General features: G+C 40.2%; 3 protein-coding genes and 1 long non-coding RNA gene across 6 annotated transcripts; 2 read left to right on the top strand and 2 right to left on the bottom strand.

Moving 5' to 3' along the window:
• The first annotated feature begins 697 nt into the window (after window positions 1-697).
• Window positions 698-3,914, top strand: LOC112173102. 2 transcript variants are annotated; one of them, XR_002925455.2, is made up of 7 exons: window positions 698-972; window positions 1,061-1,168; window positions 1,277-1,395; window positions 1,631-1,731; window positions 2,166-2,225; window positions 2,377-2,530; window positions 3,786-3,914. XR_002925455.2 is itself a non-coding variant. In XM_024310652.2 (6 exons), exons 1-6 carry the CDS (start codon window positions 756-758, stop codon window positions 2,459-2,461), a joined length of 690 nt encoding a protein of 229 aa, XP_024166420.1. In that variant the 5' UTR covers window positions 698-755; the 3' UTR covers window positions 2,462-2,742. The 2 variants fall into 2 exon arrangements, 1 of the variants encoding a protein (XP_024166420.1); XM_024310652.2 differs by lacking the exon at window positions 3,786-3,914 and having other exon boundaries at window positions 2,377-2,742.
• Window positions 3,501-5,755, bottom strand: LOC112173101 (putative S-adenosyl-L-methionine-dependent methyltransferase Mjls_1072). The gene is made up of 2 exons (XM_024310651.2): window positions 5,094-5,755; window positions 3,501-4,451 (listed from the first exon to the last, which is right to left on the bottom strand). Exons 1-2 carry the CDS (start codon window positions 5,554-5,556, stop codon window positions 3,823-3,825), a joined length of 1,092 nt encoding a protein of 363 aa, XP_024166419.1. The 5' UTR covers window positions 5,557-5,755; the 3' UTR covers window positions 3,501-3,822.
• Window positions 5,756-7,612: 1,857 nt separating this feature from the next.
• LOC112174146 lies at window positions 7,613-8,752 on the bottom strand. 2 transcript variants are annotated; one of them, XR_002925864.2, is made up of 3 exons: window positions 8,454-8,751; window positions 8,156-8,292; window positions 7,613-8,080 (listed from the first exon to the last, which is right to left on the bottom strand). It is a non-coding gene; the product is annotated as an uncharacterized LOC112174146 (long non-coding RNA). The 2 variants fall into 2 exon arrangements; XR_005801288.1 differs by having other exon boundaries at window positions 8,156-8,752.
• A 1,023-nt stretch (window positions 8,753-9,775) lies between these two features.
• Window positions 9,776-13,284, top strand: LOC112171948 (DUF21 domain-containing protein At1g47330). The gene is made up of 12 exons (XM_024309072.2): window positions 9,776-10,094; window positions 10,455-10,531; window positions 10,612-10,695; window positions 10,784-10,897; window positions 10,989-11,075; window positions 11,286-11,425; window positions 11,508-11,595; window positions 11,744-11,817; window positions 11,918-12,060; window positions 12,192-12,457; window positions 12,622-12,668; window positions 12,781-13,284. Exons 1-12 carry the CDS (start codon window positions 9,917-9,919, stop codon window positions 12,998-13,000), a joined length of 1,518 nt encoding a protein of 505 aa, XP_024164840.1. The 5' UTR covers window positions 9,776-9,916; the 3' UTR covers window positions 13,001-13,284.
• The last annotated feature ends 1,252 nt before the right edge of the window (window positions 13,285-14,536 follow it).

The following is a 14,536-nucleotide window of genomic DNA, read 5'->3' as shown; positions in this document are numbered from 1 at the left end:
AGCTCACTAATGGCAGCCCACCAACAAAAGTTAAATGGGTTCTCGCCGGTCCTGGGGGAAATATGTGGAACTCCTTCATAGATGTCTCTAGGGTCGCTGATTCTGTAAAGCAAATGTGGTCTGAGATTTTCAAGTCATCAATCTATGAGGTCTCTCCACTTGGTGATAAAATCCAAAGGCAACCCATGAATCCCATCTTTCATAGTACCATTTCGTTCAATTGTTCTCTGAATATATCTAGCTTGAATATCGGGTTTTGGCCATGAGAGGATCACATCATAACCCACCTTTAAAAAATGCTCGGGCAAACACCGTCTCGACCATGAGAGGACCACTTCCTCTTTCTCTCAAGCTAATCCCTTAATTTGTACTTGTAGGTGGTGAAACATGGAATGCCCAAGAGAGTGATGGAGGAGATGATGGAGGGCAGCTTTTGGAGCTTCAACAGCTTCGAGTGTAGTAGCTTCTCAATAAGAAGGGACGGTTTTACCCCTAAAAATAAGCCACATGGCATACAGGTTAACACCGTCATGGACAGCAGGTACAATTGTTGGGTCGGGTTGGGTTTTTGAGGTACTATTGTGATAGTTTTGGAAAATTGGGTACAGAAATTCGGAATGGCCCATATATTAGGTACTGTTTATATATATATTTTTTTTCCCAAGATACAAATTAGAAAGAAAAAAAAATTAAAATGTGCAAAACTATAAAGTGCTGACTCGCCCACACAGGCTCCGCCACAGAAGAAATTGACTATGGCTTCTGCTTGTTGCCGCCTTATCTCAACCACCTCCACAGCCACTGTTACCGCCATTTCCTCCTTCCCTCCAAAACCAAACCCCCCAATTTCAAATCACTACTCCAATCACCGCCGACTCCCAAACCTCAGTCGCAGAGACCTTGCTCTGCTCTCCTTCATCACTCTCGTCCCTCCCCTCTCTCGACCCGACCCGGCTTTCGGATTCGGCATTTGTTAGTATTCGGATTCTCATCTCATTCTCGTTTTGGTTCATCTAAATTTCTCTGTAGAAAACCCTAATTTCTTTTCATAACCACACAGCAGGACCAAAGGATTGGCTCCGAGAGCAAAAGAAGAAGGCCTCAAGGTTCCTCTTGGCCCCAATCGATGCCTCTAGAGAGAGCCTCCTCGCGGCTCATCGATTACTCAGTCTCTTTCTCTCTCTCTCTCTCAGAAATGTACATAATACATAGATTGTGTGCTTATGTTCTTATGATTCTCAAATGGATTGATTTGGTTGTTGTTCTCTTTTGGCAGTGGATGATACGAATCAGGAGATAGAGGAGGTTCAGAGACTGTTCAGATCTGCCGCCAGGGATTGCGTTGTGGAAGACCGGAGTTCATTCGTTGCGTTTCAAGCCAATACTGGTGTTGAGGTACTTATGCTCTAATTTTCTTAGTGCTCTATTTTCTTCTGCATATGGTAGTGTTTGGCTAGACGTATTGAAATGATTGAGGTCTTGAGTTTGCTGAATGTACTGTGTACCTGGTTGCCTACATTTTTTGTTGTAAAATGATGATAGTTCAGTAAAATGGGAAGAGAGGAGAATCCGTTGTTAATTGGCCTAATATCAGCTATATCTTTATGGTCTATATTCATCTACTTCACAGGTTTGCACATTCCGTCTGGTTGTAAAAAATGCTGCATCATTACTTGGTAATAAGGATCCTGTAAAATTGGAAGCGGAATCTATGCTCAACGATCTTATAAGGTAGTCACTATTCCTTGTCACCCCATGCTGGTGTACATTTTAGGTCTGACATGTTTTCAGTCAGGGATTGTTAGAAAAATGATATGTTATACTTCATATTATTTTTAATCTTCTTAAGCCAGTTATCGTGTTAGCACTTCGAAGATGTACTTGATCGTCAGTACCTTGCTTTGTTGGCAAACAAGATGTTTGGATACTGCATTTCTCATTGCATCTTAAGAGAATAGAGGAAGGGAAGCAAAAATGATTTGCTCAATCATGCATTTGTTAAGCATTACAGGACATTTTCTTTTCTCCTCCTTTTATCTCTCAGGTCTTAAAAGTGTTCCAGATTCCAAATGCATTGGAATATGTTAATTTATAACTATTGTCTTTTTTTTATTTTTTATTTATTTTTAAAGTAATCATTTCTTTTTGGGCATATTGTATTGCAGATCATTCAGCTCTCTTAATGTATTGGTAAATGAGAGTGATGTTCAACTTGCCTCCCAAAGGTACGTCTATTATGTCCAAATAAACACGACCAATTCTAACATGGTATAGGAATTGTAAAGAAATTTACTTCAAGCAATTACTGCACCTTTTATTGCTCCGAGTGGTATCGTTCATACTTTTCATATCTAATCCCCCCCTCTCTGGCTGCAGAAAGAAGGTAGCAGATTCACTCATGGATACCATATCATCCCTTGACAAATTTGAACAGGGGATCAAGGACTGCGTTGAAGCTTGACCTATATCTTTTGCTTTCTCCAGGATAAATTATCCAGTGGATATCTTGCTTTAAATTCTGCAGATGCATGTATATTCTGGATCCATAAATCTCTTTGCTTTGCTATTCAGTGTCTTGATTCCTCTTTGCCATTTCCTTTGACTGTACTTTTTAGCGTCTTTTTGTATAAATTGTTATGTTGTAGGATGGTTGTTGACAGATAGGGGATGTTGTAACCAAAAAGTAAACAAAAAGAAAGAAAAGCCAATTTTGGATTTGTCGTCATGATCTCCATGATGCAATCTTAGACTCATTATTTATGAATTGTATAGTTCATCTCAGATGTCTCGATAAATGCCTAAATTTCCATGTGTGTTGTGTCATTGTTCAACCAGCTATACACGAGATTGGTAATTCTGAAATTCATTTCTGGTGCATCATGATTGATTTTGTGTATGTATAAGCCAAAATCCATCTATATTTCACTAGAAAAGGATTCCTATTAAAGAATATTCAACTAAATAGAGTTCTAGTGCATAACAAGGGCTATTGCCCGCTGTCAGCGAGTGTTTTGCAGTATCCTGCTGTCACCAAAAGATATCTGAACCATGATTCTGTTAACCTAAGTTCTGGATTGAAACAATATGTTCTAGGAAAATTACTTTCTTTTCCTTTTTCTGTTTTGGCACACCAGATATTGGTAGTAACAACATTATGTAAAATCCATCAGGTGCCAGTATCATATTGATCTGGGTAGCTCTGCTCTTGCTTTTTGTAAGACTAGAATCCCAGATCTGTTAATATGATTATGGATTTTTCTTTTGCATTTAGAATTGTTCATTTTGTTGCATTCACTCCAACCTACTATGCCAGTCAATTAGATCTAATGATCAAAATCATTCCAACTTACTTGAAGTTCATCATGGAGAGATCGTTATTACATTTGGGTAGATGGCTGGCTTGAAAAGATTCAAAATGCTCAGTTCTAAGAAACTTAACAATTCTTTTGCTCAAGGCTAATGATGGTTTATAACCATTGTTGATACTTTCCTTGAAATAATTGAACTAAAGTTATATTTGAATATATGCATGGCTTGCTTTTGCATCTGTCTGACTGCTCAAATTCAGTTTCGCATTCAAATGGATTATATTGTCCTTCGACATTAGTACAAATTGATGCCACCCCTATGCCGCTTTGATCTTGAGTTTACAGTAGTGGTATCAGATTATCAATGCGTGTTGGTCCCTGTAGAGTGGTCTAATAGGTTGAATCAGATGGCTACACCATGTTATAGCAGTGTTCCATCATCTGGCTGTATATGTACTGACTAGACAAACTGTGCAGCTAGTTGGAGATATTCAGTAAACATTTTTCTGGGCATCTATGGAATATTTTGCTTTGGTGAACCAGAAGCCTCAACCAAATACAAGCGACAACATGGTGTTCCATCATCTGGGTTTGTTTGTAATGATCTAGGCAAGCTGCGGAGTTTGTTGAACAGATTTAAGGGATCGTGCAGGAGCCCAAAATGAGCATCTGGATCACCAATTTGTGAAAGTTTAACATGAGAAAAGCCGAGAGATGGCAGGAGATGATCGGGCCAATCACTGTAGAAATGAAAGTTGGAGCTGGAAAGACTGGTTGATGGTTTGTTCATGAAATCTGCCAAGAGTACTGTTTGCGTAAGAGAGCACTTGTCTGCTATGATTTTCAATACTTCCGTGGCCTGAGGGTGGGTTAGGTAGTACAAGATACCTTCCAGAACCCATACTGTGTTCTTCTCTGGCATAAATCCTGATATTTGAAGTTTTTCAAGCCAGTCATTGCTTCTGATGTCAGCCTCAACTCTGGTTATGGATTTTGCTGTCATCATTAGATACTGGTGATCATTTGTAGAATCCATCGCTGCTTGCAGAAGAGTAGCTTTGATTTGCAAGACGTCAGGAAAATCTACTTCAAACACATTACTTTCCTTCAAGCAACTCAATCGGTAAGCCCTTGCATCCATTCCTACAAAGAGATTGCATTATCATTATATGCTGAATATGTACTCAGACCAGCTGTTTACTTTTATTTTAGTTTTAAGTGAAAAATCCACAAGCATATGGTACAAGCTATACTTCTCCTCTGTTGGGTCTTTCCATTGAAGCATTTCAGTTAATACAAAAAAAAGTAAAAAGATGGTACAAGCTATAAAAGAAGGGTTGAGACATCTAGCTGCCTTCTACCTGCTATGGATACATAATGACGCAGTGTTTTTATTTGGACATGGTCCAAAAATATTCCTGCTTTTTTCTAAAGCTATCAGCCTATTACATGTATGTACATGACCACAATAATTCCTAATATGCACTCTTTTTTCTACTCTTGTACCTTGTAGAGCCTCATTTGGTTGCATTATATGGGGAATCATCCTTATTAGCTTGTGGTAAAGCAATGCAAAGGAACAACTGATCCAGTGATGGAACTACCTAGTACTCAGCTTGAATTTCTATGATTCAAAATCTAGTATGGACCCGAAAATGTCCCAAATCATATAGCAATTGGGGCATCATGCAAATTGCAAACGCCAGGACAGTTTCATGTTTGCTGCATTGGATCAAGAAGTGCCTTTTAACTAAAGTATTGCTGAAAGAGAGAGTAGGTACCAACCTGCACCAAGGAGAACTACTTGTGCTTCTCTGTTGTCAAAGGAATGGAGTGCTGCTTCAAGTTTTGAATCGAACCAGAGTGTTCGAACTGCAAGAATCACCCCAGAGATTTCTCGTGCCTTGTTGACGCAGTCTTTCTTTATCTTCTCATGGAGAGATTTTAGGTACGTCTCTCCTGCAAGTATGTCTGCCAGCGGGTCGTGGACCACATGCTTCCACAAGGCTCTTCCAGCTGCTGTTTGGCACGCAGACCGTTGAAGAGGATCCCATTCGCTTTCAATCGCTGCATGGACTTGTCGAACGCTTTCAGTAGATAACAAATCCGGAAGTTTGTACTCCGGCCAAGTTGGGAATTCAGGTGAGCCAGTTTCTTGACTTGACATGGTCTTTAGATTGCAAGGAAACACCTTCAGTTTACCGGGAAACTTAGAAATGACTAGAAACGAATGAAGAAGATATGGCATGCTATGTGTAGCAGGAAAGGGTTTGGAAGAATCAAAGGTTGCAGGAGATATATAGGGATAAGAAAAGAGAGCCACACACAAACCCAAGGCTTGGGAAAATGGCTCTTTTTGGGTCGATGAAAAAGGAAGGTAGCAATGTAGTCCACGACTACCACAAATTCATGTGCCTTTCGTTTTGCTCTCTCTAGCTGGATGGGAGGACTTGCTGTTAGTCCTTTTATGATTTTATTGATAAGTGGCCGACTGATGAGAGTAGTAGTAGTAGCGTGATTAGCTCCACAGGAAAAGACATTATCTAATGCGAGTGGCTCCCAGGAACTAATATCAGATATGGCTTCCTGGCTAATAAAGGAAGTCCATTAGTCCCAGTAGTACGTTTGATTTAATAACAGTCTACCTGTTTGTTTGTTTGATTACGACAAAGCCTCGTGGTGCTACAAGTCTCGTGCGTTGCGTGAAGGCAAGGCTGTTTGTGTTCCAAGAAGGTGGGGATATTCATTGGCTCTTGTCAGCTTGTCTTTCCTAGCGTCAAAGTGAATCTTAAAGTTTTCAGCGTGTTAACAAAGATCTTCAACCACGGTAATTTCATACTTAAACGGGCTTTTTAAAGATGATTACGTATTCACTAAATACCATCTTAAATATCCTACTTAATCAGATCCTGGTTGTTTGGGTTGGATGAACAATGGAAAAGTTCATTTTAACAGGTTAGGTCATCACGAATGTAACACAAGTTGAAATAATAATAATAATAATAATAATTTACATGTCTAAACCCCACAAGCTAGCAAGATCAATCTAAGATTAACAGTGTCATCAGAAAAAAGAAAAGAAAAAAAAGAGTAAAACTTCAGATTGTCAAGGTAGGACAGGAAAAAGTTCCACCTTGTCATTGTCCAATGAAAGTAGTCACCCTCCCCTGCTCTACACACTGTTTGTCCGGTTTCGCGATCTGGCATCACTTTTAATTGGAAATTATTTTATGCACCGACAGTGTAAATGATCAAACACTTATAAGATGATCTCCACTCTTGATATTTATAATTAATATTTTTATTAATAACCTAAAAATGTATTTAATATAATCTAACCATCTATTTATGTCGGTGCACTGAATCATCCCCCAATTCACTATTATTTCTGACACCATTCTTTCACAGACCGAGGTGATAAAGTAATTTAGGTTCACATCCAAAACTAATTGACAATTGATGGAGTGATCCAAACCTTATAAGTCCATAGTCAAGGTTATATTTTTCCAACCCTGTAATCAAGATTATATTTTTCCAATATGTGATTATATTTTTACACATTCTCAACATGTCCCCTCAAGTGTGGCGATTCTCAAGACATACACGTGGAGAAATTATATTGGGTGATGGTGAGTACGTGTAGCCATCGCTAAAATCATACACATGAGTAACCCGCTCTGATACCATAATAGAATAATATGGGGTTCACATTTAAATTTAATTGACAATGACGGAGTGACCCAAATCCTTATAAACTTATAGGCAATGTCTCATTCTTATAGGCAATATCTCATTTTTCGCATGTGGGATCTATATATTTTCAACACAAGGGATGCCATGCCTGCCAACAATATAATCAAGACATTGGAGTCCCTTATAAGCTCGAAATTTCTCCCAACAACGCCCAAACTTTCCACTTAAAATCTTCGTGTATATATCGTTCAAGGAAAGGTTGGCATTACTGTCATCAAGAGAAGCAAAGCCCCATTCTCAACCATAAACAAAGCTTCCTCAATGAAACAATAGAGTTTGCCACCATGAACAATTCCAATGTTGTTCTAGAGTTTTCCCTTTTGAACTAGGACCTCGGCCATGCCCACCTCATCGTTCCAACAACCCTTGGATGCAACTGCCTTGGCTTGCAACTTTGATTCAAGTTTGGGAAGGAAATTAAAACACCGACTTACAGTTGCACTAACATGAATGAACAGCTGGATTACATCAAGTATTAAAGAAAAAGTTTACTACAAATATCAAGAACAGAGATCACTTAATACATGTTGGGTCGCTTACACTATTAGTGCATTGAAGAACCTTCGTTCAGATTTATAAAACTTTATTGATCTTAGTAAAATAACAACAATAACATATCACAAATAAGTACAAAAAAAGGAGAGCATGCAACGCTTTCACAAATGGAAGTTTAACTCCTAAAGAAGCACTTCATGAAGCCTCCCGAAATTTGATTGATTTAGAATAAGAAACATACTACAACATCCATCACCAAAATCATTTAACAACTACAATCTTAGCAAACATGGACAAAACAGCAAGCTCACAACATAGCTTTCGATTTCTTCTGACTAACTACCAATTTACTCTTCTCAAACACAACATCACAGCATGCATGCTACAAGGCAGCCCAGTTTCCAGAAGTGTAAATTCTCAGACCTTCAACAGAACCCAACTCACCTTGTGATCAACTAGATCGAAAAGGAACCTCGAATTGCAGGTGTGCTTTCTCACGAAGAACACAGCAAGCCGAACCTAGCCTAACCAACCAACTCAGTTCGTTAACATCCGATTTTCTCCAAGTACAAAACTTTGATTCAAGGTTGAGATTATACCTTTGTAATCGGAAATCTACGTCAATCGAGCCAAACTCAGTCCCCAGAACCCCACTGTCGAGACGGAAATGGTCATGAACTGATGATTTTCACACCAGCAATTCGACAGACTTCTCGATTGGGGGCTAGGAGTGCAGCTGAGCAAGAGATGGAGCCCAGGAATGCCCGAAAAGCCACCGGCGTCGAAGAACACGGCAAGGTCGAGAGCAACCCAGAAGTAAAATCGTCAAAAGTTGATTAAATCTAAAAACTGATCATATTGGGATGTAGAGCATGACGAGGAGGTTTGGTTTCATACCACAAGCGGCTCTGTCGGTAGCCCGAGTCGCCGGAGTTTGCAGAAATCGCCGGAGGAGACCCAAGGCTTTCCGTCGTCGAATCCCCGCTTCTAGTCGCTGCATGTAAGATCTGGAACCACAGGGACGTAGACGACGCGGAGGCCAAGGGAATGGTGGGTGTGCGCCGTCTTGGGGTGGCCGGATGGTGGCGCGACGGCCGGGTTCCTTCTCGGGTCGCAGTGGCGTCGGGGTCGGAGAGCTCCAGTTCTCTCTCTCTCTCTCTCTCTCTCTCGATCATTCTGGGTCTTCCAACTGATCAAAGGCCTATATAGACTTTTCCAATTAGCAATGGACGGCTGTGATCAAGCGGTGGAAGTCTGGACGGTTGAGATTGAACCGCAGCAGTTTTTTTTTTTTTTTTTTCCAAAAATTTTCCTTAATCCAAAACTTCCGAGAGTCACAATAAATAGCTTGGGTATCCAAAAAATTTCCCGAAAATTCTCACGAACTCATCATGTTGTGTACTTTATCATCTAACTCTTAAATCGAGTATTTCACTTTATGAAAATTTCTGAAAATATTCTCGAGCACTCTGATGTTTATCGAGATCGCTAAATAATTTCTCATACGATCTCCACTAAGCTCGATACATTTTTCTGGGGCTCACATATTTATTCCATTTTTACATGCAGAAGAAGAAAATTTCCATTTCGAAAACAATCAACACAAAGTTACTTTACCTCTTTTTACTTTTCATAATAAATTTGCTAATCTAAGAAAAAGTAAAACAGAAATTACATTGAAATATATTTTTATTGGCCAATCAAAACTGCCCCCGAAGATCTATAATTACCTCAAAACGGTCTAACATGGACCTTTTGAATAACAGTCAAGAAGATCATATCAAGATGAAACATTTGTGCATAGAAGATGTAATGCCATTCGAGCCAGACCTAAAACCAAGGCTTCTGTTTTTCTAATACTACACTACTCAACTCAAAATCTCAAATGATGTGACAGTAGCCAAAATTATTGGGCAATAATATTATTGTATAATTATCAAATTCTGATTGGGGTTCGGTTTTCTTTGTCCGTTTGCAGGGCACGATAAACCCGAGGGTCCACAACCAGCGGAGCACAACACAAGGCGTATAAACACAGAGAGCAGTAAAATATTGCCGTCACTGGAGAGACACACGCGTGGCACACATCCGACCGTGCACACAATCTCATCGGCGCGGTTGCATGTTGCTGTAAATATATGCCCAACAGATTCGTATCAACGGCTTAGCCCAAGCATATCAGGCGGGACCCACAGAGTTCGTGTTATTAGGCCTGAGAAACCGGTACACTATCGCCAACCAACCAACCCAGACAAGTGGTCAAAATTTTGTGCTCATCCCAAGTGAAGTGACGGAATAAGAAAGAAGAAGAGAATCCGAGTGACTGAGAGAGAGAGAGAGAGATTTTGGGGAAAGTGAAAATGGCGACGGAGGTGACGTGTTGCGAGCCCAAGTTCTGGTTTTATTTGCTTGTGATCATTGGCCTGGTCTGCTTCGCCGGAATGATGGCCGGCCTTACTCTGGGCCTCATGTCCTTGGGCCTCGTCGACCTCGAGGTCCTCATGAAGTCTGGCCGCCCTCAGGATCGCTTACACGCCGGTACCGGTCCACTCTTTCTCACTCTACAATTTCATTCGTTACTGTTTTGATTTGATCGGCCCTTTTCGAGGTCTCAAGATTTGAGACTGAAACTGAGTCGTGAAGTTTAGTTTAGAGGTTTATTAGTTCAGGAAAAAGTTAGCTGTTAGCAGCAAAAATTTAGCTTGACTCATCAGCTGAGGTAGATTTGGTTTACTGATCAGGACTGAATCGTGTGATCATTCCTAGTCAGTTGATTCATTCCTAGTCAAAGTAACAGAAGAAAACAAATGTGGATGAATTTAAATTTGGTTTAAGGGAAGAGGAATGGGGCGTGGTGTGTGTTTAATGGTCTAATCTAAACTGTTTTGGTTTTGACAGCTAAAATCTATCCGGTGGTGAAAAATCAGCATCTGCTACTTTGTACACTTTTAATAGGCAACGCGTTAGCGATGGAGGTGACTTGTCTAATTTTCTGGCTTTATCTAGGTCATTTCTGGTACTTTTTGAGTGCTAACCGATGTTTCTTTGATATTAGGCTCTTCCTGTCTTCTTGGACAGTCTTGTGCCTCCTTGGGCAGCTGTTGCCATATCCGTCACTCTCATTCTTTTGTTTGGAGAGGTAGGTTGTTTTGACAGCATTCACGAATCTAACATGGTATCTGCATGTAAAGATCTTCACTTTTATTTCTTTTTATGCATTACTCCAGATAATGCCGCAAGCTGTGTGTACTCGCTATGGATTGACTGTTGGGGCAACACTGGCACCATTTGTGCGCGTTCTTCTCATGCTTTTCCTCCCTATTTCTTATCCAATTAGTAAGGTGATATGACGTTGATGTGTGACTACCACAAGTAGAGATGTTTTGGCTATTATGTTATTTTCTTTCTTCTAAGTATGCTCTCTGTCATCAGGTTCTGGATTACATGTTAGGTAAGGGACAGACTGCCCTTCTAAGAAGAGCAGAGCTAAAGACTTTTGTGGACTTTCATGGAAATGAGGTATATAAATTGACTAAACTCCGGCTATAACAATTAATAAGTTCACATCAGTAATTATAATTTTCCTTTTCTGCATTTTCAATATGCTTTTTGCTAGGAACTGTTTTAGTGGCATATCTTAGGGACATCTGTGAATGGCGCTAAAGTTGAACCATGATCATCCTTTATTCCCGTTCTCTGATTAAACATAGCATATGGTTTGTTATTTAGGCTGGGAAAGGTGGGGATCTCACACATGATGAGACTACCATCATTGCTGGGGCACTTCAATTGACTGAAAAGACTGCAAAAGATGCCATGACTCCCATATCAAATGCATTTTCCCTTGATCTGGATGCACCTCTTACTTTGTGGGTTTGTGGATTCTGGTTTATTTCCTCCATCATATATTATGCATTCTTCCCTCCTTTTAACACCCCCCTCTATACACAGGGAAACACTGAATGCAATAATGGCAATGGGTCATAGTAGAGTTCCGGTTTATGCTGAGAACCCCAGAAATATAATTGGACTTGTTCTGGTAATTCCATTTATTCTCTTAACAAACTATGGTTTATGAACTATTGATTTTGGATATCCCTCTCTCTCCCCAAAGAAGAAACAAGAAAAGAAAAGAAAAACACAAAACCAACCACTGTAAAAGGTGAAGTAATACTGTGCATGTGCAGGTCAAAAATCTCTTGATGATTGATACAGAAGAAACAGTTACTTTGAGAAAAATGATGATAAGAAAAATTCCTCGGTATGATATTACCTCAGTATTTTTAGTCTTTTATTATCTGAAACAAGACATGAGTGCCTGTCATTTTTGGTCCTGACTTGCCGTTTCATTTGTCCCACAGGGTTTCAGAAGACATGCCGCTATATGATATTCTTAATGAATTTCAGAAGGGTCACAGTCATATTGCTGTTGTCTATAAGGATGTAAAGGAAACACTAAAGAATGGCAAAGAGAGTGGAACACTAGAGGCATCACTGAGGAAAGGTGTGAATATTAGTCCTCATAGCGGCAAAAAAAGAGTTTATAATTTTACACTTGTTCTAATTTCAGTTTTTCCCAGTTTCCTTACTTTTGCACAAGCGTTTTCTTAATTTGTGGTCTTGGTAAATTAACAGATGAAAAACTGGGTGGCCCCACAGCTGAGACTAAGAGTTTGGGGCCAAAATTGGATTCAGACAATGCTCAGATAGATTTAGACCATAGTGATGGGGGTCAAAAAACTAAGAAGAGCCCATCAGCTACTCCTTCTTTTAAGAAGCGGCACAGAGGTTGTTCATTTTGTATTCTGGACATTGAGAATGGTCCCATTCCAGTATTCCCACCCAGTCAAGAAGTTGTTGGAGTAATTTCCATGGAGGATGTCATTGAAGAACTTCTTCAGGTAATTCTTGGTTTGTTACTTGTTAGATTTAAGTGTCACCGGAATAAGTTACTAAATCTGCTTGTGAAGAATTTACTGAAGTTGCAAGTAGTACTTGCATGTGAGCTTTATATTTATATTTGTTGCATATGTTGATCCAAGTTTTCAACTTTTGCTTATGCCAGGAAGAGATACTGGATGAAACAGATGAGTATGTCAATATCCATAACAGGTAAAATTTAAGTAATTTTCACCTGCATATATGCCTGCCACTTTGGAAAGTGAACTCTATGAAAGTTTTTCTTTTGGACCGAAAAAGTAAGAATATTTTTTTGAACTTGCAGGATTAAGATCAATATGCATGCGTCTCAGGAAAAGGCTCCTTCCTTGAATTCACCCCAGCCTTCCCCAGAAGGGTCATCTGTCACTGACACCTCAGCGCCGACGGATTTAGGTTCCACTCAATATCAAGACTCTGGTAAGAATGCTGCGGATTTGATGCCAACAGTCTCAAACACCAGTGCGTATCAAGCTTCTGAAGCTGAGACGTCAAGGGATCGTTAAGATTTAGTAATTCTTTTGTTCTTCATATGATTCAAATTTAGATGCACAAAAGGCAGATTCTAGTTTAAAGCTCACTTAAGGTTAACTTGAGAGTTCCGACAATGATGGTATTTCTAAGTATATAGAACCAGATTCAAACAGTTTGATTTGGTTCACTGCTAAGACAGCTCTCTCTAGCCTCTATTTCTCTTATATGTTTCGAATGTAAAGTCTACATGAGTCGCGAAGTGATTACGACAAAAAGGAAATTCATTAATGTTCAATGTATTTTTGATTTTGTGTTTTGGATATCGGACTAGTTTGGCGAACAATAGAGAAAGAGGTACCCTGTTAAAGTCGAGGCGTGTGGGAATCGATGGTGATCAATGTCTTGTGGTCTGTTTCACCAACCTTTTTTTGGTGAAAAAATTGATATCTATCTATAAAGAGGAAAAGGATTATCCCAGGCTTTTCAATTGGAAAATTGAAATGTCTTTACAAAGTGAAAACACATGTGTGGTGTAACCTCAACTATTGAGGACCCTTAGCAAACTAAACACGTTTTGCTATTACCTAGCATCGTCCAATGTTAAACCCTTTGACATTGTAGTCCTCACAAATTATATAAGAAACCAAAAGTATGATAGTCTACGGGATAACAAAATGTATCAGATATTTATATTAATTTTCGATATGTGCTGTGTATCAATCTGTTTACGAATGAGCGTCGAAAACCCTAGCGGTGCTATGCAGAGCGTCGAGTCTTACGAGCACGGCCATGGCCGCCGCTCCTCTACCCTCCATCACCGCACGCGTATTTGCTTGCCTTTGTTGGTGGCGCATAGGTGGAGGCCTCATGGCTTCCTTATCTCTGGAGGTGATCGTCGTTTTGGGGCGAAAGCAATCCTGTACCTCTTCTTGACAATTTCACTTTGCTTCCACCTGATTTCGGTGCTTGCCGAAATGTGGATGCAGATCATGATGGTGATTCCTCCAAGAGGCTTGTGGGATCCAGGTCCAAGTAATCTTGCGATGACTTTCACTGGTAGTACTGGGATTGCCTTGTTAATATTGGTATCAGTGGTGTTGTCGGGCGGGGGATCTGGAGTTTCGCTATTGCTGGCGTCTTTGCCGGAATTACAGATGTCTCCAGAACAGGAGGCTGTCAGACGTGGGATCTGGATGTTCTGGGCTTGGGTGTTCAGATCGTTGATGTTGCTTGAGTGGGCGAAGATCGGAAGCCGCGACGGCAATGGCAGAATCCTTTTGAAGTGGCAACGGTCATGGCCGGTGCTAGCGTGGAGACGCCGTGTTTGGGTGTCCAGATCAAATAGGACCACCTCCTTGGGCTGCCTTCGGGCCCAAATCAGGACCCCTCTATTGGGCTTAACTTCTCCAGGGGGCTGGATTTGGGATCCTGGGGATATGTTCGTTGACATTCTGTTCGATTGTTCAATTATCTCTTCTTTGGGTGTGCTGATTCTAATTTCAGGTAGATTATTTATTTCTACACTCTATAAAGAGTCTCAGTATAATCGCGCTGTGAGTACCACAATT

This window comes from Rosa chinensis, chromosome 6 (genome assembly GCF_002994745.2).
Source record: "Rosa chinensis cultivar Old Blush chromosome 6, RchiOBHm-V2, whole genome shotgun sequence".
NCBI lineage: Eukaryota > Viridiplantae > Streptophyta > Magnoliopsida > Rosales > Rosaceae > Rosa > Rosa chinensis.
Note: the sequence above shows the minus strand (reverse complement) of the source record. Positions and strands in the feature narration are given on the sequence as shown.

Excerpts from the sequence above, each read along its gene's own strand:
- LOC112173101 (XM_024310651.2), bottom strand. The coding sequence starts at position 5,556 with ATGCCATATCTTCTTCATTCGTTTCTAGTCATTTCTAAGTTTCCCGGT. Across the intron at positions 4,452-5,093 it reads AGTAGTTCTCCTTGGTGCAG|GAATGGATGCAAGGGCTTAC; the intron begins GTTGGTACCTAC and ends ATCTCTTTGTAG.
- LOC112171948 (XM_024309072.2), top strand. The coding sequence starts at position 9,917 with ATGGCGACGGAGGTGACGTGTTGCGAGCCCAAGTTCTGGTTTTATTTG. Across the intron at positions 11,076-11,285 it reads TGGACTTTCATGGAAATGAG|GCTGGGAAAGGTGGGGATCT; the intron begins GTATATAAATTG and ends TTTGTTATTTAG. Across the intron at positions 11,596-11,743 it reads ATATAATTGGACTTGTTCTG|GTCAAAAATCTCTTGATGAT; the intron begins GTAATTCCATTT and ends GTGCATGTGCAG.
- LOC112173102 (XM_024310652.2), top strand. The coding sequence starts at position 756 with ATGGCTTCTGCTTGTTGCCGCCTTATCTCAACCACCTCCACAGCCACT. Across the intron at positions 973-1,060 it reads GGCTTTCGGATTCGGCATTT|CAGGACCAAAGGATTGGCTC; the intron begins GTTAGTATTCGG and ends ATAACCACACAG. Across the intron at positions 1,169-1,276 it reads CGCGGCTCATCGATTACTCA|TGGATGATACGAATCAGGAG; the intron begins GTCTCTTTCTCT and ends CTCTTTTGGCAG.